Source organism: Enhydra lutris, unplaced genomic scaffold (genome assembly GCF_002288905.1).
Source record: "Enhydra lutris kenyoni isolate GAN:26980312 unplaced genomic scaffold, ASM228890v2 scaffoldscaffold63, whole genome shotgun sequence".
Lineage (NCBI taxonomy): Eukaryota > Metazoa > Chordata > Mammalia > Carnivora > Mustelidae > Enhydra > Enhydra lutris.
Genome location: NW_019154147.1, coordinates 5,056,130 through 5,082,758, shown reverse-complemented (window position 1 = coordinate 5,082,758; position 26,629 = coordinate 5,056,130). Strand labels below are relative to the sequence as shown.

General features: G+C 38.5%; 1 protein-coding gene across 2 annotated transcripts in view; it reads right to left on the bottom strand.

Moving 5' to 3' along the window:
• Positions 1-20,373, bottom strand: part of LOC111158833 (RNA guanylyltransferase and 5'-phosphatase) — a 348,867-nt gene extending 328,494 nt beyond the window's left edge. For both annotated transcript variants that reach the window (XM_022521114.1, XM_022521115.1), the window contains exons 1-4: positions 20,186-20,373; positions 10,481-10,590; positions 6,501-6,604; positions 6,323-6,411 (exon numbers count right to left, since the gene is read on the bottom strand). In XM_022521114.1, the coding sequence (XP_022376822.1) occupies positions 6,323-6,411; positions 6,501-6,604; positions 10,481-10,590; positions 20,186-20,249 (367 nt within the window). In that variant the 5' untranslated portion in view covers positions 20,250-20,373. The remainder of the gene's footprint in view (positions 1-6,322; positions 6,412-6,500; positions 6,605-10,480; positions 10,591-20,185) is intronic.
• Between the last annotated feature and the right edge of the window lie 6,256 nt (positions 20,374-26,629).

Sequence of the window (26,629 nt, the reverse complement as noted above, 5' to 3'; positions counted from 1 at the left end):
TTGAACAGGAAAAATACCTCTTAGAAATAAACGACTGTAATCATGAAACTATAAATTCCATTATCCCCATTGCTTCTTAAGGAAAGGGGCCTCAAAAATTACAAAGTTACCTACAAACAGACATTTTTTCACAACATGAATCTAAACCAAACATGTAAATTTTCCTTCTGCTTTATATTTCAGACCAATTTAAGCAACAAATATTCTAAGGTAAAAATGTTTCTCACCTAAACCACTACTGTTTTTCATTCTAACTTTTACTCTAGCAAGATATTTTTATGAATAGAAAATGTAAGAATAATTGCTAATTAAGTGATTAAGTCATGTGATGAAATATAAATTAAGAAAGTACCACAGCTCTTTTAATATTCCTTGTTATACAAATACATAAAGTTTTAGTCTTATTATACTTTAAACCACTAATAGATGACTAGAGTTTTAAAGTAAGATATAGTTATAAAAACTTCATGAAAGCAAATCTCTGCAGAAAAATTTGGAATTTCATGTATTTGTTGTTAAAAAAAAAAATCCATTAACTACAAGTTTAGTATAACAGGTCTTCAATATTTAAAAAAAAAAAAAAAAAAGAACATTTTTCAGTTTTCCTCAGTTCATTATGAGAATGGGTCCACCTAGTGGCAAGTAAAGCAGAGTTTATATCCAAAGATTAGCTCACTATTAACTATCTTTTTTCTCACTATTAACTATTTTAAGTCAACTTCTTATTCAAATTTGAAAATTTATCTAGAAAAATTCATTTTCTAGGTAAGCTAATACAATAAATTTATATAGCATGTCAAAAAATATTTTTTAAAGATTTTATTTATTTATTTATTTGAGAGAGAGAGAGAGAGAGAGACAGCGAGAGAGGGAACACAAGAAACGGGGGTGAGAGAGGGAGAAGCCAGCTCCCCACTGAGCAGGGAGCCCCATGCGGGGCTCAATCCCAGGACCCTGAGATCATGACCTGAGCCAAAGGCAGACACTCAACAACTAAGCCACTCAGCTGCCCTCAACATGTCAAAAAGTATTAACACTAATATACATATTAACACTAATATATATATATTAAGGGAAAACCACAGTTCTTTAAAAATCAAATCAAATGAAGCAACAGGGGTGGGCACCTGGTTGGCTTAGTATGTAGGGCATGCAACTCTTGATCTTGGGGTTGTAAGTTCAAGCCCCATGTTGGCTGTAGAGACTACTTAAAAATAAAATCTTTCCAAAAAAAAAAAAAGAGAGAGAGAAGAAACAATCTCCCAGCAAAGGAGAGAAAGATGAGCTATAACAATAGAAACATACATCCTGGATATATAAATAGAAACTAGGAAGAGGTGATTTATAAAAGCTTAGTTGAAGCATGTCAATAGTACTGAGGTTGAAACACCCTGGACTAAAGGAACAAAAATAAGAACAGAAAAAGGAAACTAACTATTATTAAGAACTTATTATATGCCAAGTTATCTTAAATATTTTTATTAAACCAAAAAAAAGTTTTTTACCAAAATAACATATGCTACTCATGAAAATACATAGTCACAAATCAGTTACAATATTTATAATTGGAAACACCCAAATTAACTAGAGGCATCAGTTATATATCTATTATATAGTCTATCATTTACCAAGAAATCAGCTGTTTCTCTTTTAACATAGATTTTTTTTAACTTCTCCAGTCCATAAAATTCTGTTTTTAAAGATTTTATTTTTATTATTTTTACATTTATTTATATTTATATTTATTATTTTATATTTATTTATTATTTATTATTATGTTTATTTGTTTATTTATTTATTTTTATTTTATTTATTTATTTGACAGAAATCACAAGTAGGCAGAGAGAGAGGGGGAAGCAGGCTCCCCGCTGAGCAGAGAGCCCAATGCAGGGCTTGATCCCAGGACCCTGAGACCATGACCTGAGCCGAAGGCAGAGTGTTAACCCACTCAGCCACCCAGCCGCCCCCACAAAATTCTTATTCTCAAGACAGTTACTTTGGCACATGCAAACAAATGCACTATAGTTCCATAATCTCTTACTTGTAATTATAATTTTTTTAAATGCTCTAAAAAGATTAAGGTTCTTGGTAAATAATTTGAGGACAAAACCTGACCTGAACTAATGTGGCATTTATTTATAGTCTATTTTTCCCACTTAGTATAAATGAATATTCATATGTTTAACTGCAGAAATGCTAATGTGTTTAATTATGGAATGGTCTCTAACACCTAGGTTATCTCTAAATATTATTTTCTAAATAGAAACCACTAAAAGGAACCAATCTCCTTAGAGAAATAACGGATTCCCAGGTCTGGAAAACATCATGTGCCAGAAAACAAGGAAACCATCAAAGCCTAATGGGTGATATCAAACCAACTTGAAGGGACTCCCATTGCTCCCACTGCTCCAAATTGGAGCAATTTGGACATTAAGAATAAATGTTGACTGCAACTGATTTAAATACATCAACTATATAAAAATAACTCCAACAATACAACTGGACAATTTATAACAAGGGTCAACTTCTTTTCCTAAACCTGGGAATGTTAATCTTTCTAAAATCATGACATCTGTTCCTGAATGTTAAGACTTATTGCCCTCCTCTGAATTCTTCAAATACATTTAGCATCTACCCCTACAATGATTTCTCTCAAATGAGAAAACAGCTGTCACTCAAATAAAGGCCACAATGCTAGTTTAGGCTGCATATATTTTCGCTGCACACCTAAATATATGCATATATGCGTGTACTTGTTACATATATTGTTGTGAATGTATAAATACATACACACATACACATCACAATACTGTATGGCATATATTCCTTTGTTATTGTTCTTCTGTTAAATATAGTTGCATACTCTATAAATGACCTGCTTTATCAGATATGTAAACTGTTCCCGGTTTTTATGACAAGTGAAGCTGTGCTGAAATTCCTTCCACATAAATCTTTATGTCCATCTCTACTTCCTTAAAATGAATTCTTAGATGTAGTCTTCATAAGTCAAAGTATATAAACACTTATGAAGACCTTGAAAAATATCACCATATTGTCCCTCCAGAGAAGTAGTACTAATTAACACTCTAATTAACAATGTATGAGTGCACCCAATGTATCCAATCCTTGAAATTATAATTCTTTAAATCTTTCCAATTTGAAGGGGGAAATAACAACTATATTTTAACTGCATCTCTAATTAACAAATGAAAAATTGTTTTCACGTTTCTTGGTTATTTATATTTTACTTTTTATATATTTCTTATATATTTTTTATAAGTTGCATTTTCATTGTATTTCATATTTTACCAGTTGGATTATAAAATCTCTTTGTACATATATTTTTTATTATTTTATTTATTGATAGATTTAAGAGAGAGAAAAAGGGAGCAAGCAGGGGGAGGGAGAGAGACAAGTAGACTCCTTGCTGAGTGCTGAACCAGACGCAGGGCTCGATCTCACAGCCCCAAGATTATGACCTGAGCTGAAATTAAGAGACGCTAACCAACTGAGCCACCCAGGTGCCCCTCTTTGTATATATATTTAATCTGTCATATGCTTCAAATATTTGTCCAAATATCAAATAATCCTTTTGCTCTGTTTGTTATGTTTTATAGTACAGAAATTCTTTTACATTTTCATGAGTTAATCTAGACACCAAGGAAGCAACAACTTAGAGATCTGAACTTTGAAGTCAGAAACTGGATTGAAAACCTGGCTTAAATAGTTATTAGATGTGTGACCATGGGCAAACTAATTTCTCTGAGACTTAGTTTTCTTATCTGTAAAAGGGGGATAACACCCCATACTATACAGTTGTTATGAGGATTATATTCACTCATTTCTTCATTCATCGTTTCCCATCATGTCTCCCAGGCAAAGAAAAAGCACTCATTAATAACAGCAGGAACAATTATCACTGATAGAGAACACATTTTAATTTTTGATAGCAGCTCTCAAATTTAAGTGTGCGTAAAAGGTCACCTAAGATCCTTGTTTAAAAAAGAAAAAAAAAAAAAAAATACTGGATTTCTAGGCTTCAACCCCAGAGTTTTTGATTATATAGGTCCAGGATGAGGCCCTAAAACAAACATTTCTAATAAGCATCCTCGGGTCATTCTGATGCAAGCAGTCCAGGATACTCTTAAAGAAATATTTATGGATTCCGCCTTTGGTAATGTAACTGAAATATCCTAGCTCACTCCAGAATTAAATAAATACTGACCTATATTTTCTCCTATATGCTTATGGGTCCTTTTAAAAATATTTAATCCATCTAAAATACATGTTATTAAATAGGGGGCTAATGTTTATTAAATAATCAGATCTTTCTGCTACGATTTGGAAAAAATCTCCTCTATCACCAGAAAACTACTGTTGTTTCCATTACTATACTCTATGCTTTAATAACTGGTAAGGACAATCCCCTCATTATTTCTGGTTTTCAAAACTTTCTTACTGATAATATCACCTGTTTCATTTGCCAATTTTTTTCTGTGTTCAATATATGTTGAAGTATGTGGAGGCAGTAAATTTTACAAATAAAATAAATTAACTTCATAATAACTCTTCCAAAGTCTCACTGGGGTTTTGCTTAGAATCACACTAAAGATTGAAATTAATTTGGGAATAAATATCTCCCCTTTCTTCAAATCTTTCAATATCCAAGTACATTTTCTTCAAAAAGACCTCCTATACTTCTTAATAAACTTTATTCCTTGGTATCTTGTACTTCTGCTACAGAAAAGAAAAGTGGCTTAGAGTGTGAACTTACAAATAAGATTGCTTAGGATAGGATCTAAACTTTAACCATTACAAGCTGTGTGAATGACGTTGAGCAAGTCACTTAATCTTTCCAAGCTTCAGTTTCTCATCATAAAATGGGGGCAGCAATAAAGTCTACATAAGAGGATTGTTTTAAGAATGAAATGAGATAAAAAAAATTTTTAAAAAAAAGAATGAAATGAGATAATGAATGTAAAATGGTTTACAGAGTGACTAGTACAGAGGAAATGCTCCATAAATGTTAACCAGTATCATCATTAAGATTAATAAGACCAGGGCGCCTAGGTGGCTCAGTGGGTTAAGCCCCTGCCTTCGGCTCAGGTCATGATCTCGGGGTCCTGGGATCGAGCCCCACGTCGGGCTCTCTCCTCAGCAGGGAGCCTGCTTCCCCTCCTCTCTCTCTGCCTGCCTTTCTGCCTACTTGTGATCTCTGTCTGTCAAATAAATAAATAAAAAATCTTAAAAAAAAAAAATAGATTAATAAGACCATCCTCTTACTTCCTATTTACTGTTTATTTACAAGAAAGGTGCTGATGTTTTCTTTTTTATCTTTGTTCAAATATATCCCCTGAATTTTCTTACTATACCTAATAGTTTTCCAGTTAATTCTCTGAATATGGAAAATATTAACTGCTTAAAACTTAAAGAAGAAATCACAAAAGAAAAAACTATTCAATAAGCTATGCTAGAACAAATGGTTGGTTATACAGAAAACATTTAAATTAGGTCCTCAATTCAAACCATATGTCAATATAAATATCAGAAAGAACAAAGAATCAAAGCTAAAATTCAAACCTTAAAAATTCTAGACCAGTCCTAGTAGCACTGTTTATAATAGAAAAAACAAATGGAAAACAAGCAAAATGTCATCTTAAGTAACTGTCAGGTTTTTTTATTTTACCTATTTAGTATATTTATTGTTTATTGCCTGCCTTCCTCCCACATCCCCTTCCCCCTACTTCTAGTCCACACTAAAATATAAGCTCCAGGAGAGTAGAGATTTTTTTTCTGTTTTCTCCACGATGTGTTCCAAGAGCCTGCACCTTGCAAGGAGTAGCAATTAATAAATGTCTCCTGAAACAGTTGTCCATCAACAGGAGAATGGATAAACTAGAGGGTATTCGTGATGGAATACTATAATAGCAAAAAATGAACCACAGTTACATACATCATCATGGGTCACTCTCAGAAATATAATACTGAGTGAAAATAGTTTTACAATACGTATGGTATAAAATGCAAAATTATAAAAAAAAAAAAATATGAAGTGTTTAAAGTAAAGCTTCCCAGTGGTATACGTGAAGAGGGGCAATTAGGGCTTTATCTTGAAAAATATAAAAATTATAAAAATACATTTCATTGTTCACAAAAGTTAGGTCTATTACTCTAATTACTTTAATCACTTTTCTTAGTGATTACTTTAAAAAGGAAAAAAAAAAAAAAAAAAACTTCGTATCACATCACTTGCTAAAAAGAAAATGGAAACCCAAACACAAAATAAAATATTTAAACAGTGGTAAAGTAAAGCCAGACATACCTATAAGTTCAGGTGGGTTTCTTTCATTAAACCGCTCACAGAGACGAATGAATGTCTCAGTATTCTCAGTTGTAGGGCACTCGCCGTGTCTAGTAATATGGAAACATTTTTTTTTAAGAAGAAATTGCAAATTTCAGCAAAAGGTTTCAATATTAAAGAATCTTAATACATGACTTACCCTTTACATTGAAGTTTTATATATTTGATTCCTTCTTTTTCTATGTCATTTCTGTCATAGAACCTCGAAGTATTTGTCAAATCCACTAACAAGCCCATTTTAACCTTAAAAAAAGAGAGAGAGAAGAAAAAGAGAAAAAAGCAGATTTACTAGTAACTGAATTTGTTCCAAAACAAACTGATTAAATGGCAATACTCCAGTTCATCCATCTACATTGAGGGAGATTTTATGTTCACTCTACTAATGAACTACTGATAACAAAATCATCACTTACTCAAGTCTTATTCAAGGTACTAGAACTTAGAAGGCACTAAATGCAATAAATTAAACCTCAAACTGGTGAGAGAACTAGAACATAAGCAAAACGCAGTCCACTTCAACATCACAGAAGTCTACCTAAAAATGCAGACATGGATGCAGTTTTCTAAGTCTTCCCCCCCAACCTATAATTCATTAGACAAGAGGATACAGCAAGAATAGCATGTATGTGAAATACACCCCAACCCCCAAGCACACATCAACCCAGCATTCCAAGCAGCTATCACTATACCACATGCTAGGCAGTAAAATTCTAACGTGTATTATATAAGGCAAAAAGTATGTACAGTCAAAATTTTCTTATAAATCCCTTAAATCATCAGTAAAAAACAGTACACAAGGCCATAACTGTGCATCTCACTGAAGATTTAATCCCATCTGTCAGCCAGTTTTTCTTCCTGCATTGGAACAAAAATCATTATTTCTTCTGTTGAGCATTAACTTATGTAGTTGGCTTGTGATCAGGGACTGAGTGGCTTAAAAAATCCTTAACAACTAGAATCACATTCAGACTAATAAGAGAGTCTCACTAAGATACGCACACTGGAACTGAGCCACGTAAAAGAACAGTTAACTCACACATCCTCTGCCCCAGTCTGAAGCACATATTCTCTGGGAAGAATGACAAGGGAAACAATCAGCACTTTTAAAATTGTTATTTGTCTCTCTTTTATTATCACTTTTACTGAGTACCTAGTGTTGGATGTGCCTGAAGGAGACTGGGTTATATAATGATTTGACTCCACTGTTGGGGGTGGGGGGGATGGCAAAGATATTTATATTTCACGCACAACAAAACTGACAAAACTAACAAAATTGTTTGTTTCCAGGACGCCTGGGTGGCTCAGTTGGATGAGCAGCTGCCTTCGGCTCAGGTCATGATCCCAGCGTCCTGGGATCGAGTCCCACATCGGGCTCCTTGCTCGTCAGGGAGCCTGCTTCTCCCTCTGCCTCTGCCTGCCATTCTGTCTGCCTGTGCTTGCTCTCTCTCCCTCTCTCTCTCTCTCTGACAAATAAATAAATAAAATCTTTAAAAAAAAAAAAAATTGTTTGTTTCCAAAATATTAACTAGCTACCACATGTGTTCCACTAATTTCTCCAGATTCCTTAGTTTAAGTGCGGATGAGAGCTAGGTCTACGCATCACGTGAGCTCTTACAGGAAATGTATTTCTTAACGCATTTTCTACAATCTGCCACCCCTGGGCCTACTTCTCTTCCCACACAGCTTCTGCAGTGATCTTAATTCCTTCAGAGAACATGTATTGTCAAACACAGAGTTAGATCTCATTAATACAGCTTCTCAGAGAGTTAGAATTAGAACCCATGTTGTTTGTATCCGGATCCAAAATAAGATATGGATCAAAAGTGGAGATGGACAAGAAAATACGAGTTTTCTAAATACATAGAAACACTTCAGCCAAGGAAATGGAGAAACTGTACTGTATGACTTAACTGCCTGGAGCCCCATATATAAGTATGTATGTATGTGCTTGTGTGTTGTGTGCCTGTATGGATAATGTGTTTGTGTGTGAATGTATCTGCATACACATATACACATACATATACATATTTATTTTTCATAATAGTCCAACCCATGAAGTAAGGATAATAAGAGTATCTACTTCATGGAGTTATTGTGCAATTCAATAAAGGCACTGCTCTGTGCCAAGCACTATACTATAAGCTTTATATGCACTAATTTTATTTACAGATGAGGAAACTGAATCAGAAAGAGATTATGTAACTTGCCCACAGAGCTGTAAGTGGCAAACGAAATCAAAACCAGGATGTGGCTTCTAAGCCCAAACTCTTACCATACCAACCAGGAAATATTTAATGCTCTATAAATGTTAACTAAGACTTTCAAAGTCATTATTGATAATGAAAATAAAAGTTAAAAGTTTACAAAAAATATAAACAAAGACTCAAAAAACTATACCAAGAAAAGGGATGAGTAAATCTCAAATACCTCATATTTCAAATCTCATACATCAAAATATGGTTTTCAAGATAAAGTAAATCTCATATGTCAAAATATGGTTTTCAAAATCTAAGTGACAATTTTTCTATCCCACAATAGAAACCCTTGCACGTAATGAGTAGCAATATTGGATGAATGTACTAAAACAGAAGAGTACAAACAGTAACAAGTTGAATTATGTCCCCTAAAAAAATATGTTCTAGTCCTAACTCCTAGTACCTGTGAAAGTGATATTATTGGGAAATAGGGCTATAGGGTCTTTATAAATATAATCAAGTTAAGATGAGATCACACTGGATTAGGGAGCCCTTAAAAAACAGAAATTTGGACAGACACACACAGGGAGATGTCAACAAGAGCGATGACCCACAGAGCTACAAGCCAAGGAATGCCAAGGATTAACCAGAAGCTAGCAGAAAAGAGTAAATGGAAAAGATTCTCTCTCCAAGCCTCCAAAAGGAATCAAACTTTCCTGCACCTTGATTTAGAACTTCCAGTGTCCAGAACTGTGAGAGAATAAATGTCTGTTTTAAGTCACCCAGTTTGTGGTAATTTGTTACAAGAGCCCTAGGAAGCTAATTTAATCAGTATTATGTCAGAATAATATAAAAAATAATGAAGTTGGGGCACCTGGGTGGCTCAGTGGGTTAAAGCCTCTGCCTTCGGCTCGGGTCATGATCCCAGGGTCCTGGGATCGAGCCCCACATCGGGCTCTCTGCTCAGCAGGGAGCCTGCTTCCCTCTCTCTCTCTCTGCCTGCCTCTCTGCCTACTTGTGATCTGTCTGTCAAATAAATAAATAAATAAATCTTTAAAAAAAAAAAAAATAATGAAGTTTCATTTAGGAAAAAAGTTTGGCCCTTTCTTGTAAAATTAGGTATGCACACAGCCATCATACTCTAAATATTTATCCCAGAAACTGGAAACTATACATGAATGTTCACATAACTTTGTGCGCAATACCCCACAACTGCAAATAACTCAAATTGGTTAAAATGGTTATTTAAGCATTCAGTGGGAGAAGAGTTTAATAAACTCTGATACATCTAAACAAGTGAATAATATTCGACAATTAAAAAGAACAAACTTTTTGTTGAAACATACAACTTGGATGGACCTCAAGGGCATTATGCTTAGTGAAAAAAGCCAATCCCAAAAGGCCACATACTGTTTTAATCCATTTATATAACATTCTCAAAATGACAAAGCTACAGAGATGGAAAGGAGATTAGTAGGTGTCAGTGTACAGGAATGGGGGGGTGGGTAGAATCTGACTATAAGGGGGTAGCATGAGAGAGAGTTCCTTTGTGGAGATGAAAAAGTTCTGTAACTAATACCACAAATCTATACATTGGATCAAACTGCAGAGAACTATACACACATACACACAAATGAATATAAAAACTGGTAAAAACTAAACAAGGTCTGTAATCAATTCAAAAGTACTGTACAAATGTCAATTTCCTGCTTTGATATTGTACTACAATTATATAAGATGTCACCATTGGGAACACCATTAGGAAAAGCTGGGAGGCAGGTTCACAGAATTCTATGCAAAATTTCTGCAACTTCCTTTTGGTCAATAAATTATTTCAAAATAAGAAGTTTTTTTTAAAGCCACCTGAAGAACAAGAGAGGGATAAAACATACTAAAACAATATAAAAAATGTTTTGTTTCTTACCTTCAGACTCTTTAGATAATTTGAGAGCATACTGGGATGGAACCGATTTTCTTCAGCAACTTGACTATCATATCTTGGTCCTAACATTGTCTTCAGAGGTAAGAATCTTCCTAAACAACATTAAGATGGGTAACAATTTTCATTAAAGAAAATGTTCCATGTTGAAACTATAATTAGCTATTCTCAAAATCACTTTCTTAAAACATTTTAAATGGAACTGTTCATGAAGTATTCTTAATCTAAACTACACTTTTAAAAGGTACCACCTTAGAATTTTTTAAGGACAACATAAGTTCCAGAAATTGACAATCAAATAGAATAGCAAAAGAAAGGAGCTGCTGGGTGGCTCAGTCAGGTGAGCATCCAACTCTTGGTTTCAGCTCAGGGGTCATAGGATCGAAACCCACATGGGGCTCCAAGCTCAGCAGGGAATCTGCTTGAGATTCTTTCCCCCCTCCTTCTCTCTCCCCTTCTGCTCCTCCCCAGAGCACGCGTGCACTCTCTCTCCCTCTCTCTAAAATAGAAAAATAAGTATTAAAGAAAAAAAAAAAAAAGAATAGCAAAAGAAAAACTACCAGTGAATGGAACTTCCAAAAAAACCTCCTTAAGTTGGGGAGCAGGTATGAACAAAATAGGTAAAGTGGATTAAGAGGTACAAACTTCCAGTTACAAAATAAGTATGTCACAGAGATGAAAAGTACAGCATAGGATAGAGTCAATAATATTGTAATAACATTGTATGGTGACAGATCGTAACTACATTTACTCTAGTGAGCACTAATTTACAAAACAGTCAAATCACTACACTGTACACCTGAAACTACGAAAACATTGTATATCAACTATACTTCATTAATAAAAAATTTTAAGTAAAAGTAATTTTAAAATTTTTAAAAATTTGCTGTTTAAAAAAGGACTAAGGTTTTAAACTACTACTTTAAAAAGTTATTGCCTTAAAGCTTTTAAAGATATAATACTAGAAAACTGATAATGGAGTGCATTAAATCAGTCCTTAAAATTCCTAATTATACTACCCTACTATGAGGTTGGAACCTTCTCCAACTTATGCACTTTATCCTGCACTCCAGGATAGGGACAATGCTGAGAAGGATGCTAATCAAAATCACTCTTAAAACCACTACCGGTGATCATAATTTCAACAAGACTAACTGACCCTTTTGACCCTTTTTTTCCCTGAATCATATCTAAGCACAGGAGGAGTCACCTCATATAATCAATTTTAAAATCAACTATTTTAACTGACTTATATCTTAAAACACAATAATTATCAGTAGGAATAAATAGCTACCTAAAACAACATGAGTGAAACCTTAACATCTGTCCAGAGACTTTAACCTAAATTTCATAAAAAATAATTTTTTTAAGTTTTATGTTTTGGCTCAGTCAGTTAAGCATCTCCCTTCAGCTCAGGTCATGATCCCAGGGACTTGGGATCGAGTCCCACATCGGGCTCCCTACTCAGCAGGGAGTATGCTTCTCCCTCTATTGCTCCCCCTGCTCATGATCTTCCTCTCTCTCCCCCTCTCCCTCTCCATCCCTCTCTCTCTCTCAGATAAATAAAATCATTAAAAGAAAATAAAGTTTTACATTTTATGTACCAAACCACCCAAGATCACCAATAACCCCCATATTGCTAAATCTGATAGACAATCTCAGTTCTCAAAGAACTGCCCACTTTTTAATTCAAGTTCACTTTTTAATTCAATTTAATTTTTAATTCTTAAATCACTTTTTTACTTGGCTTTTTGGCTACTACAACCCCTTGGTTTTCACCCCATTTCTCTGACCTCTACCTCTCAACCTCCTTTACGGGCTCCTCCTTATCTCCCTGACCCTTGAATGTTTTGTCCCAGGGCTCTGTCCTTGGACCTCCTATCAACATTCACTCACTCACCTGGTGTCTCATCTCATCACAGAGCTTTAAAAGCCATGAATGTGCTGCTGACTCATAATGTGCATTTCCAGTCCAAACCTCTCCCTGAACTCTAAGCTCAGATATCAAGCTGCCTACATGACTTAGTCTGTAGTTGATGTCTAATGGATGTCTCAGACCTGATCTCCGAACCTGAACTCTCAACATTCAAGCACTTAAAAGGTGCTCCTCTCATGGTCTTCCTCATCTCAGCAAATTATAACACTATTTTTTCAGTAGCTCAGGCCAAGCCCTTTGGCATTATCCTTGACCCCTATCTTTTTCTCATACCCCATTTTCTTTCTTTTTTTTTTTTTTACTTCTGAAATTCTTTTTTTTATTATTTTTTATTAAATATAATGTATTATTTGCCCCAGGGGTACAGGTCTGTGAATCATCAGGCTTACACATTTCACAGCACTCGCCATAGCACATACCCTCCCCAATGTCCACATCCCAACCACCCTCTCCACACCTCCCCTCCCCCCAGCAACCCTCTGTTTTGTGAGATTAAGAGTCTCTTATGGTTTGTCTCCCTCCCGATTCCATCTGGTTTCATTTTTTCCTTCCCCACCCCCCAAACCCTCCACTCTGCCTCTCAAATTCCTCATATCAGGGAGATCATATGATAACTGTCTTTCTCTGATAGACTTATTTCGCTCAGCATAATACCCTCTAGTTCCATCCACATCATTGCAAATGGCAAGATTTCATTTCTTTTGATGGCTGCATAGTATTCCATTGTATATTTATACCACTTCTTCTTTATCCATTCATTTGTTGACGGACATCTAGGTTCTTTCCATAGTTTGGCTATTGTGGACATTGCTGCTATAAACATTTGGGTGTGTGTTCCCCTTCGGATCACTACATTTGTATCTTTAGGGTAAATACCCAGTAGTGCGATTGCTGGGTCTTAAGATAGCTCTATTTTCAGCTTTTTGAGGAAGCTCCATGCTGTTTTTCAGAGTGGCTGCACCAGCTTGCATTCCCACCAACAGTGTAGGAGGGTTCCCCTGTCTCTGCATCCTCTCCAACATCTGTCTTTCCCTGACTTGTTAATTTTAGCCACTCTGACTGGTGTGAGGCAGTATTTCATTGTGGTTTTGATTCATATTTCCCTGATGCTAAGTGATGTTGAGCATTTTTTCATGTGTCTGCTGGCCATCAGAAATGTCTATTCACGTTCTCTGCCCATTTCTTGATTGGATTATTCTTTGCCTGTTGAGTTTGATAAGTTCTTTATATATTTTGGATACTAGCCCTTTAACTGATATGTCATTTGCGAATATCTTCTCCCATTCTGTCAGTTGTCTTTTGGTTTTGTTGACTGTTTCCTTTGCTGTGCAAAAGCTTTTGATCTTGATGAAGTCCCAATAGTCCATTTTTCCCCCTGCTTCCCTTGCCTTTGGCGATGTTTCTAGGAAGAAGTTGCTTCGGCTGAGGTCGAAGAGGTTGCTGCCTGTGTTCTCCTCAAGGATTTTGATGGATTCCTATCTCACATTAAGGTCTTTCATCCATTTTGAGTCTGTTTTTGTGTGTGGTGTAAGGAAATGGTTCAGTTTCATTCTTCTGCATCTCACACCCCATTTTCAATCTATCAGCAAATCCTCTCAGATCTATCTTCAAAACATATCTAGAATCTAACCACTTCTCACCACCTCTACCATCAACTCACATTAATTATTATACTACATTTGGCTTATTTAATAAATATTTAAAGAGTACTTATTATGTACTAAGCACTGTTCTAGGTACATGGAATGCATTAGTGAAAAGAAAAAAAAAAACAAAAACAAAAAACAGATAAAATTCCCTGCCCTCAGGGGCACCTGGATGGCTCAGTCAGTTAAGCCCCTGCCTTCGGCTCTGGTCATGATCCCAGGATCCTGGGATTGAGCCCTGCATCAGGCTCTCTGCTTAGCAGGGAGCCTGCTTCTCCCTCTCCCTCTCTGCTTATGTGCTATCTCTCGCTCTCTCTCTCTCAAATAAAAATAAATAAAATCTTTTTAAAAAATCCCTGCCCTCAAAGAGCTTACACTCTACTGAGGAAAGATAAACCATAAACAAGAAACATAATAATTAAGTAAGTAATACATGTTAGAATATTCTCCCACTAGACCCTCTCTCCTTCTCACTGTTGTCTCAGAGGCCCAATCCTGTTTCCATCAGCTCCTCCAGGCTTCACTTTCCTTATCCAATGTTAGAGTCCACAGCTGATCACCACGGTCAGTCCCACTAAATACCCTTAACCTCCCTGATCCTCCATATCACTCAGCCACACTTAACCTAGAAAAAACCAGACCTCAATAAACTCAACCACCTGACTTCTTTGGGCCTAAACCTATACAGCTCAGAGCTCCCAAAGAAAATTTTCACCACATAGCAGATGGCTGACACCATAAACTATGTCTAAATCATCTCCTTAGCCCTAAGGACTAACACAAAGTAGACTCTCAAGTATTTGCTAGGTAAAATGACTCCAAAGTCACCATCCCCTTCACAATAGTGTTTCATATTACATTCCTACCGTTAGTTTCAAGTAAGTTCTTCACACATAGTAAGCACAAGATAATTTTATGTTGAATAATCTCCCTTTAAGGAATGAGAATTTTGGTTTTTTCAAAGTGTTACCCTGAAATCTATCACTCATAAGGTGAAAAAAAGAATTTTTCAAAAATAAAGCTTGGCCCTATCTCCAGGAGCTCTCCCTCATTGGAAGTCTGATTTAATCAGAGGAAGTAACTTCATAGTGCAACAGATTATATATCTCATTAGTACCATCTTCTTTCTGATTCAAGAAAATTATGAACATTTAATACTACTGAGATGTATCCTAAGGTTCACATTGAAAAAATGTAAACAGCCATAACACATTTTCCTAAATATGCCAAATACTAAGGAAATTATACAATAAGCATGGATTACTTTAGTGAGTTTAAGCCTCTGCCTTCAGCTCAGGTCATGATCTCAGGGTCCTGGGATTGATCCCCACATCGGGTTCTCTGCCCAGCAGGGAGCCTGCTTCCCCCTCTCTCTCTGCCTGCCTCTCTGCCTACTTGTGATCTCTATCTCTCTGTCAAATAAATTTCAAAAATCTTAAAAAAAAAAAAAGAAAGAAAATAAGAGGTAGAAAGTGGAATGTGAATTATTCCTTATTTTTCACTAAAGCTTGCAAGAATATAACCAGTATTTTTTGCTCCACCTACTGTAAAACATTGCTAACATGCATTTCCAAAATACACAATGTGGCATGAACACTCCTAGGAGAAGCAGAGACAGAACTTTAAGGGAAATTTACAGAAACTTATCAAGAATCATACATTGTGGGGCGCCTGGGTGGCTCAGTGGGTTTTAAAGCCTCTGCCTTCAGCTCAGGTCGTGATAGCAAGGTCCTGGGATTGAGCCCCACATCGGGCTCTCTACTCAGTAGGGAGCCTGCTTCCTCCTCTCTTTCTCTGCCCGCCTCTCCGCCTACTTATAATCTCTGTCTGTCAAATAAATAAATAAAATCTTTAAAAAAAATAAAAATCATACATTGTGTTCACTGTACTTTCTAATAAGCATCACAACCAAAGCAATATTGATTACTAGTAAAAATCCAGCTCAATTGTCAGGAGGCCTAGGGTTCTGTCCAGGGATCATAGTTAATCTGATAGATGAGCTTAGTATCTCACTGAACCACAATAATTAAAGAGTCTAATTTTGGGGGGCGCCTGGGTGGCTCAGTGGGTTAAGCCTCTGCCTTCGACTCGGGTCATGATCTCAGGGTCCTGGGATCGAGCCCCACATGGGGCTTTCTGCTCAGTGGGGAGCCTGCTTCCCCCTCTCTCTCTGCCTGTCTCTCTGCCTACTTGTGATTTCTCTCTCTGTGTCAAATAAATAAAAATTAAAATTAAAATTAAAAAAAATAAAAAGAAAAGAGTCTAATTTTGGGAAGCCAAAATATTCCAATACAATAATAAGGAAAAGCTTAATTCCTGGCCCTTAATTCCCAGCAGAGGGAGAAAAAAAGGCACACAACTCTATTTCTGAGAAAGGCATAAAGCTGTCTGGAAGTCAGCACCTTACCTGCTGCTATCTACCCCAAGTCAGCGCCACACTTGTTCTATTTAACAGTAAGTCACTGGTCTGATCTTTGTCACTGCCAGCCTGCACATTACATGAGAACTCTGATAGTTAAACAATTTTTCTAACTCCAAATAAAAAAATAATCACTTTGGCAAGAACTTTATGATCTTGTTTTTCTCACAAATCAGCGTAGCAGATAATTCTAATGAAAGAATCCAGGAAACATGCTCCAAGCTAGAAAAGAAACCATATATCTGGGATGCCTGGGTAGCTCAGTTGGTTTAGTGTCTGCCTTCAGCTCAGGTCATCATCCCAGTGTCCTGGGATTGAGTCCCACATCAGACTTCTTGTTCAGCTGGAAGCCTGCTGCAATCCCTGCTTGTGTGCCAGCGCGCTCGCTCTCGCTCTCTCTCTCTCTCTCTCTGACAAATAAATAATAAATACAATCTTTAAAAAAAAAGAAGGCCACTGATCTAAATCTAGAGGCTTTTCCATAACTCCATAGAAAAAAACCACATGTATAAAAAATAAAATTAAAAAAAAAAAAAAAAAGAGCTAGATTTCTCAGATTGCTTTACAGCCAGGATTGGACATGTATTGTTTTGGCCAAACTGATGTACATGAAAGTAATTGGGTAGAAAAATATATTAAAAGGAAAAGATAGGGGGCACCTGGGTGGCTCAGTGGGTTAAGCCGCTGCCTTCGGCTCAGGTCATGGTCTCAGAGTCCTGGGATCGAGCCCCGCATCGGGCTCTCTGCTCAGCAGGGAGCCTGCTTCCTCCTCTCTCTGCCTGCCTCTCTGCCTGCTTGTGATCTCTCTGTCAAATAAATAAATAAAATCTTAAAAGAAAAAAAAGGAAAAGATAGCTAGTTAAAAAAAAAAAAAAACCACATGTAATAAAGAAAGGATTCACTACAAAGTTAGAGATGGTAAGGGGGAAAGTCAAAACGACCTACAAAGAAAAATGTAAAGAACTGTCTGTGATCAATTAATTTGAATAAGTACAATGATTACCAAGAACAACTGCTTTTATTACAAGTGAAAATGCATATAAAAACGGTTAGAGTTGGGGCACCTGGGTGGCTCTTAGGGTTAAGCCTCTGCCTTTGGCTCAGGTCATGATCTCAGGGTCCTGGGATCCAGCGCCGCATCAGGCTCCCTGCTCAGCAGAGAGCCTGTTTCCCCCTCTCTCTGCCTGCCTCTCTGCCTAGTTGTGATCTCTCTCTCTCTGTCAAATAAATAAATAAACTCTTAAAAAAAAAAAAAAAAAAGGAGTGTCTAGATGGCAGAGTCACTTAAGCAACCACCTCTTGATTTAAGCTCAGGTCATGACCTCAGGATGGTGAGATTGAGTCCTGCACCAAGCTCTGCATTCAGGAGGGAGTCAGAGGCTGCTTGAGATTCTCTGCCCCTCCCCTTGCTTGTATGTTCTCTCTCTCTCTCTAATAAATCTTTTTTAAAAAATGGTTAGAGCGTGAAGAAAATTTTTTCATTTTTCATTAAAGACATTTCCTCACCCTAAGACTTGCTTAGGTTATCTTTCAGTATTATTTTTAGCCATCATTGATACGGCTCTACTTACTAAGGATTTTATTCAAAATGTGGGGAAAAAAAAAAAAAAAAAAAAAACACCTGACAAAGTAGGAGAATCAGGAAACCTGAATTTAAAAAGGGCTCTTGGGGCACCTGGGTGGCTCAGTTAAGCGTTTGCCTTCGGCTCAGGTCATGATCTCCAGGTTCTGGAATCAAGTCCCACATCCGGCTCCCAGCTCATCAGGGAGTCTGCTTTTGCCTCTCCCCCTGCTTGTGCTCTGTCTCTGTCTCTCCCTCTCTCTTAAATGAATAAAAAAAAAAAAAATCTTGACAAACCATAAGAGATTCTTAATGTCACAAAACAAACTGAGGGTGGCCGGCGGGAGGGGGGTAAGGAGAGAGTGGTGGGGTTATGGACATTCAGGATAGCATGTGCTATGGTGAGTGCTGTGAAGTGTGTAAACCTGGCGATTCACAGACCTGTACCCCTGGGGCTAATAATACATTATATGTTTATAAAAAAATTAAAAAATAAAAATTTTTTTAAAAATTAAAAAAATAAAAATCTTTTAAAAAAATTAAAAAGCACTCTTTCAACAATTTCAAATAACTAGTAAGACATACTATAGATATATACATAACATGTAATCACAGTTCACTACAAAACCCTTTAATTTTTGTTGCAAAATACCTTCTAGAATAAGCAGCAAGTCGTAGTTCAAATTTAAATCGTTCACTCCTCAAAAACAGTGTTAAGAAAGTGAAAAAGCAAGCCACAGATGGGAGAAAAAAAAAATTTAAGCATATATCCAATGTAGGATTTGTATTTACAATATATAAAGAAGTCTAACAATTCAACAATAAGATAAAAACCCAATTAAAAAATCAGTACAAGATCTGGACATCTCACAGAAGATATGTGAATTGCCAAGAAGCTCACATACACCACAAACCACAATATGACTAAATACCTATTATGGTGGGTAAAATTAAAAAGACTGACCATACCAAGCCTTGGAGAGGATATGAACTAAACAGAACTCTCAGACATTAATGGTGGGAATGTAAAATGCTATGGCTTTTAAAAAGAGTTCGGCATTTTTTTTTAAAGTCTAAACATACACCTACCATATGATCCTTTCCTCTCCTAGAAACTGACACAAGAGAAATGAAAGCATATGTCCATACAAATTACTGTACGGGAATGTTCATAGCAGGTTAATTTGTAATAGCCAAAAACTGCAAACAACCCAAATGACTATCAACGAGTGTATGGATAAACAAATGTGCTGCATCCATTAACAATGGACTACTATTCGGCAATAAAAAGGGATGCACATACAAACATACAAGAACTTGGATAAATCTCAAAATAACAATGCTGAGCAAAAGAATAGAGACCTCCCCCCCCCCAAACAAGTGTATGCACTATATGATTCCATTTATTTTTTTTAAAGTATAGAAAATGTAAACTAATCTATGACAGAAAGCATGTAAGAGATTGCCTGAGGAGGAAGGGATTACAAGGGGCAGTCGAAACTTTGAGAGGTGATGGTTATGTTCACTGTTTTGATTGTAGTGATGGTTTCATGGGTGTTTCACTGGAAGTGTGTCTGTGTATGCGGTATTTATCAAACAGCACTTTAAAGTTTGTTGTGTGTCAAACTCAATTACGCAAAAATTCACAACAAAATCGTTCTTAAAAACCAAACTCCAGTTAGTGTCGATCCATTTCAGCACTGGGAAACTTCCCTCTCCTCTTGAACCCTCCATGGGAAACTTCCCTCTCCTCTTGAACCCTCCATCTCAAGACTGACACTTGTCCCTTCCCCATCCGAGAACCCTGGAAGGTTCATAAACTTCTAAGCTTCAAAGTAATGCCCGCTGTGTTCTTGGGTCCCCAGCTCCTGCCACCTAAACCTCCTGTCTACTTTCGCGTTCGCAATACTTAGTCGTCCTGGAGAGTGACACGTGCCCCCACCCACCGGCCCATCCCCTCCAATCACTTTCCCAAACACTCAACCACGAAGCTTCGTCCGACCGAGCACATCTCGATCCTGACATACCACTAACAAGCACGGAACCCCCGAAAGCTAAGCCCCTCACACGGCCCACCCACGGGCCCGCGGATATGCAGGGACTCGAACACCACCCCCGTCCGGGTTACCTGCCACCGGCTGGCCGCGCCGCGGACAGTTCAGCCACCGTGGTGGGATCTTGTTATGAGCCATGTCTCGGGGCCGCGCAGAGGCGCCCCCTCCACCAACGCTCCCCGCGCCAACGCCGCCGCCTCCTCGCGGTCGGCTCGGTATTGAGGGTCCGAGGCACCCGAATCCCGGCAGGGGTCGGAATCCCAGCAGCTCCTACCCGGGAAACGTCAGAGGCGGCGCGCCACTTTCATTCAGGATCAACTCCACCACTCTAAGAGAGCCCACAATGCACCGCTACTTCCGCCCCTAAGGGCCCCGCCCCCTTCTTTCCGAGGTCAAAGGGAAAGACGGAGAAGCTCGTTAAGAGGGATGGGAAGGAGTTAAAGCCACGGCGAACCGGAGGGGCGCGTCTTCCATTGCCCCGCCCCACCGAGAACTCCCGCTCGGCCTTAGGACTGCTTCGCGCATGCGCGGCTGGCCTCGTACGGTTCCCGCAAATGACACGTATTTTGTATTCTTACCTAGTCAGCAGATAGACTGACTATAGCAGATAGAAAATGTAGAGAATCCAGCCCTCTTTCCAGGAGTAGACTGATCCGCAGCTTCCACAAAAGCATCTGTTTTACTGATGAAAGTGTCCTTCCCACCACTGTTAAAGATCAGGAGCCTGATCGCCCTTTTTTCTGCCCAGCTTGGCGTCCCGGCAGGATCTGAGTTTGATCTGAAATTTGGGAAGTTCTCCCTGACATGGATCAGGGAAACAAGCTTTAGAGATATTCTAAGGGCGAGAGGTTGGAATGCCAGAAATGACTTTCTCTTTGGGGGCGGGGGGATACTTGTAAGGATCCATGAAGTATCTGAAATTAATCCCAAAACGGTTTTCAAGAGTTTTGTTTGTACAATTCTGGAGCAAAGTTTCCGAGTACTGGGAAGTATCAGGGGCTCCATGTCTCAAAGTTACTAACGTGTATAATTGGCAAAGGCGGGAATTGCCTCTGGAGTACCACTACCTGACGGTGTTCTTTGCCTTACCAAACAAATGGTCTTACCCTTCGAGTTAAACAGGAGTGATTGGAGCATTTTATAAACTCCGTCCTGTAATAAGACTTTCTGTAATTACCAGACTAAAGTTTTAAACATAAAACTGGAAAATGGAAAAATTTAATTGTAATGTAACAATTTGGTTTTAAAGACCAATACTATATTTAAATCGTACGATTGTGAGTTTAGTGGGTGGGTGGCGTATACTTTCAAGTGGGTAGGTGGGAAACTTAAGGAACAGCTCAGCCCCTGAATGCCTGGACCCTCTCAGTAAGACTCAGAATTCTCCCATAAACAGAGAGGTCCTGAGTTAGGTCTCACTCCTGGTCTGCCCTGCTGTTAAAACTACTGAGACCTTTTTGTAAATGTGTCCCACCTCTCCTGAAAGGACAAGATAAGATTTTCCTTAGCGACCCGCAGTATATCTAAGTAATTCTCTTCCCTGCTGACAAAGTAAAATGCATACCATGCCCAGAGGGGTGAAGTGTTCGATCCCCCAAATCTCTAGGGATGGAAAAGGTGAGCCTAATCCTGTGATAATATCTCATTTTCCCTTTCTGGGGATGACTCCCCTTGGAAAGTGTCCTCCTCACACACACTGTGTCTACCCAGGGAGCTCAGTCCTAGGCACAGGGAGAGTTTCCCAGAGGCTTCATGCCACCCATGAGCAGCTGTAATTGGTTGTAAGCCATCAGTGTGTGCTTAAGTTTTACGTCATTATCGTTTATGCCCTCTCGATCCTTAGTGCCCATACAGCAAAAGGACCTCATGGCTCCCTTCTGCCCACAAAAGACAGTAGAGTAGGAAAGTGGCATCCAAGTGACTGGGCAATTTCTCACTAACAGGAATCTTTCTCTTGATGTTTTTCTCTTGTATTTCTGTCTATATCACTCCTAATTCCACATCTCTGCTTTTCCACAAGAGGAAAAATAGATGCCCACAGAAGGACCAACATGACACCTCCCTGGTTTTCTAGAACTCCCAACCTACCCTCATGAATAGGTCTTGGCCTCCTCTTTACTGCTTCTTCATGGGTGAATTCTTCCCTCAAACATCCATTTTGCCAATAAGGAAATGTGTAACAGTAACTAAAAATAAGATTGAATTTTCCCTGTTGACAAAAAGCAGAGAACTTTTCCCCCTTGCCTTTTCCTAGAGCATTCTCTTGAGAAAGCTTCCATTTGTAAATTCTCCCTCATCACTTTGATGGGTGTATAAATCTTTTTAACAGCTAAATGGGCCTCTTGACTGTCTAACCAAGCAGGAATGTTTTTCTTAGGGCCTAGGAGCCGTCTCAGTAAGCAAGAAGGAAGATAGCACTCTTATCTTCCTGTCACCAGGGGAATTTAGCCTAAGGTGACCTGTTCTAAGCTGTAACTACCTGCAAGTCAAAGAGTTAAAGAAAGGTTTGTTTAGGGGATGCCTAGGTGGCTCAGTCATCCCAGGTGGTTCAATTGGTTAAGCATCTGCCTTCTGCTCTGGTCGTGATCCCAGGGTCCATCGTGATCATGATCTCCAGGTCCCTGGGATTGAGCACCTTCCCTGGGGCTCCCTACTCAGTGGGGAGCCTGCTTCTCCCTCTCCTTTTGCTTCCCGCTCCCCCTGCTTGTGCACACACGTGCTCTGTCTCTCTCTCTAACGAATACATAAAATCTTTTTTAAAAAGTTTGTTTTTCTTTCAAACAATGGCAAATAACTGACACAAGTTGGCCATGCCCATTACCAAATGAATTTAGAAAGAACTAAGAAAGAATGTATAACAAATGGTACTGCCAAGTCCTCCTTACATAACCACTGGTTACCATTTATCTTGGGAATATGTAATCTACGTAGTATATGTGTTTGTCTATAGAAAAGGGTGAGGTTTTTTTCTCTTTTTGCAGTCTCATTAAAGGAATGCCTGTGTCCTAATTGCAGTCTGGTTTAATGTGTATCCAATGATAAAACTGTGTTCTGTCTTTTCTACACTTGCGGAGAGGATTTTCTGGGTTGGCAGAAGATTTTATTCCTCATTTTTTCCCCAACAAGTATCTATGCCTCACTGGACTATTAAAGACTATTACAGAAACACTCCTCTGAGTCAGAGCAGTGCCCTCTCAAGCCTTGCATCAGAGTCCAGTCTCCTGCTGCACCCATCTCTATCAATGGCTGATGAAGGGCCAGTTCCGTTCATTCTGACAGCCGGTACATCAGGATGCTCCTATCCAGAAGCTAGCAAAATGTCAGTGAGCAATACTCCCTTTTTTGATCAATTCCCATCTTCTCTAGCTGGCAGGGACTAAGTTGATGCCCCGGGCCTGGCTCCCTTTTTCATTCTGGTGACCCACCGCCTCCACCTCCTACTTGTACTTTACCAGCTATAGTACATAGGAGAAATTCAGAAAGAGACCATGTTGAGTTAAGCTTGAGCCAAAGAGGAACATGGGCCACATCTCAAATAGAGGTTTGGGTTCTAAACTCAGGATATGAGGCAAAAGAAGCCAAACTCCGGACTATCTTCCACTGCTCTTTCTTCATTTGAGCACCAAATGAAGTCACTGACTGGCGTTCAGGGTCATGTACACGACAGCAATCTTCGAACAATAGACTTACACTTTTCACAGCCAGAGTCTCCTCTCTGAGCTTCACATCTTCCTCCAGGGCATAGGTTCAGGAAGAAGAACAATGAGTAGCCTCTCCCTCTCTTTCCTGTGGGCCTACACAGGTACAGGTAAGTTCCTATGAGTTAAATGTGGGTATAATGTAACTTGTTTGCAGTCAAATTCATACCCACCAACAGCTACTCTAATGTTGTAAACCGGAAGAGGTTGTACCGTGAAACTTCTTATTCATACAAGCTCCTTCCAAGGCCTAATTAGGTATTTGTCGTTCTGTATTTTTAATCTTTTTTTTTAAAGACTTTTATTTTTAAGTAATCTCCACACCCAACGTGGGCTTGAACTCACAACCCCAAGATCAAGAGTTGTCTGCTCTTCCAACTGAGCCAGGCAGGTGTCCCTATATTTTTAATAGTTAAGAGGACCATTTAAGTTGTATAAATTCAGGCTCATTATTAGTTTAATTGTGGGCAAACAAAGAGAAATGTTGAAGTCCAAACACTTAGTACTTCAGAATTCGACCTTAATTGGAAATAGGATCTTTATAGAGGTAATCAAGTTAAAATTCGGTCATTAGGGTGGGCCCTAATTCAGTAGGACTGGTGTCTCGTGATAAGGGGAAATTTGGACATAGAGACAGGTTTACACAGAAGGAAGTGGATGTGGAGACACAGGGTGAAGACAGGCACATGACTAGAGGGACGTGTCTATAAGCAAAGGAATACCAAGGATTGCCAGCAGATACCAGAAGCTAGAAGAAGCAAGGAAAATTCTCCTCTGGGGCTGTCAGAGAGGGCATGACCATGCCTACAACTTGATTTTGGACTTCTAGCCTCCAATTGTAAAACAGTACATTTGTTGTTTTAAGCCACTCGGTTTGAGATACTTTTTTATAACAGCCCTAGGAAACTAACATAAAGACCCCCCAAAACCTGGATCTCCCCTTGTTCCAACCCATACTTTCTGGATCTAAAGCTCTTGGAGCCAGTGTCCTCTGAACCAAAGTCCCTCACCTTAGTAAAAATGCAGACAACTTTTCCCAAGCCCTTCTATTTTTTTTTTTTCAAATTTTTATTCAAATTCTAGTTAGTTAACGTACAGTGTAATACTGGTTTCAGGAGTAGAATTCAGTGTTTCATCACTCACATACTCAGTGCTCATCATAACAAGTGCCCTCCTTAATACCCGTCCCCCTTCTAGCCCATCCCCCACCCACTTCTCTCTCAACCCTCAGTTCATTCTCTATGGTTAAGATTCTCTTATGGTTTTTTTCCTTCTCCCCGCCCCTTTCCCATGTGTTCATCTGTTTTGTTTCTTATATTCCACTTATGAGTGAGATGATATGGGACTTGTCTTTCTCTGACTGACTTATTTTGCTTAGCGTAATACAGTTCCCAAAGCCCTTTAAAGGGAAATTTACCTGGTACACTCTTCAGGCTTTAGTGCCTAAAAGTCTGTTCTAAAGAACTCAGACATGCAATCATTGGTACGAAATCACTGTTTAAGAGCACTGAGATCTTCAAAGGCAGCTTTAGGTATTTCTTCAGGGGGCAAGCATTAATTAATTCCAAAATTAATAATTTTAGAGTGTCAGAAACTGAGACAAACTATATGCCAGCATCTCTGTAGTCCTCACTGCCTAGGGATTTACTGTTCCTTGACACGGCTCCTTCAGCTCTCTACTGATCATTGGTCGCACTGTGGGAGAAGACATCCCTTTTGTGAGGATGGAAATCCTATTGCTCAGGCCTCTTCTCTATGGGGGCACCTCTAGCCAATCCTCTCCCAGGCACAACAAGGGAGCAGGGCCCCGGTACCCAAAATCTAGAGTCTGGAGGAATGTCCAGTACCGTCCTCCACTAAAGCAAACTGTCCCACAGAGAAGGTTTTAAAAAGTACGTGTGGCTGGATTATGTCGGAAGGAATTAAATAAATCTTTAGGGTTTGATGACAGAATGGATGTATCTCATGAGGGAAGCATCAAAGATGACTCCAATCTTCCTGTTCTGATTAGGAAGGTCTCCAACTTTCTGAGCAGGTCCAAGACTCCTGAGACTATTGTTTCAAATATAACAAAGAGCATGAAAAATGTGTGCATTGGATCATCTCTTTTGATTGATGAGAAGTTGAATGTATTTGCGTTAAAATATGGAACTAGAATTCCCAATGTTTTCTCTGCAACCCAAAATTGAACCGTGTATGGCCACTAGATGGAGCAAAAAACTAAGTAATCGGGTAGTCTACTGTTTTGTTGATGGAGAAAGTAGGTCAGTGAGTCAGGTTCTTGAGTTACATATTTGTGTGCCTGTTCCAAAGGTTGAAGTTGGCCCTGGTTCACCAAATTCATAATAACAGGTCAGTCTAACCTACAAGATGATTAAATAGCAGTGACTAGAGGAGTGCCTCTGCTGTGCAATTTATATAATTTCTTTCAGTGGAAAATATGAAAGATTAGAAGGAAAAATAAGAAATTGCTTTCTAAACATTACTGTCAAGTCATGATGGTTTTCAGAGATACAAATAGCAATCTGCTTCTTTGTGCCATAAAAAACTTACTGCTACTTTAAATTATGCAGAACCCTGCCTGCCTTCCAACTTATGAATAATAAAATTTTACCTGTGAATTGTGCTTTACCTTGCACGGAGCGCTCAGAGATTTTCCAATTTGAATTAATCCTCACGGTTCTGTGAGGTAGACATTGCTATCATCTCCATTTTACAGATGAGGGAACAGACTCAGAGAAGTTCAGTAACTTGCCCAAAGCCTCACAGCCAAAAAAGCCCAAGAAATCGGGCTGTGAGGTGGAGAGTGATACAGGAACC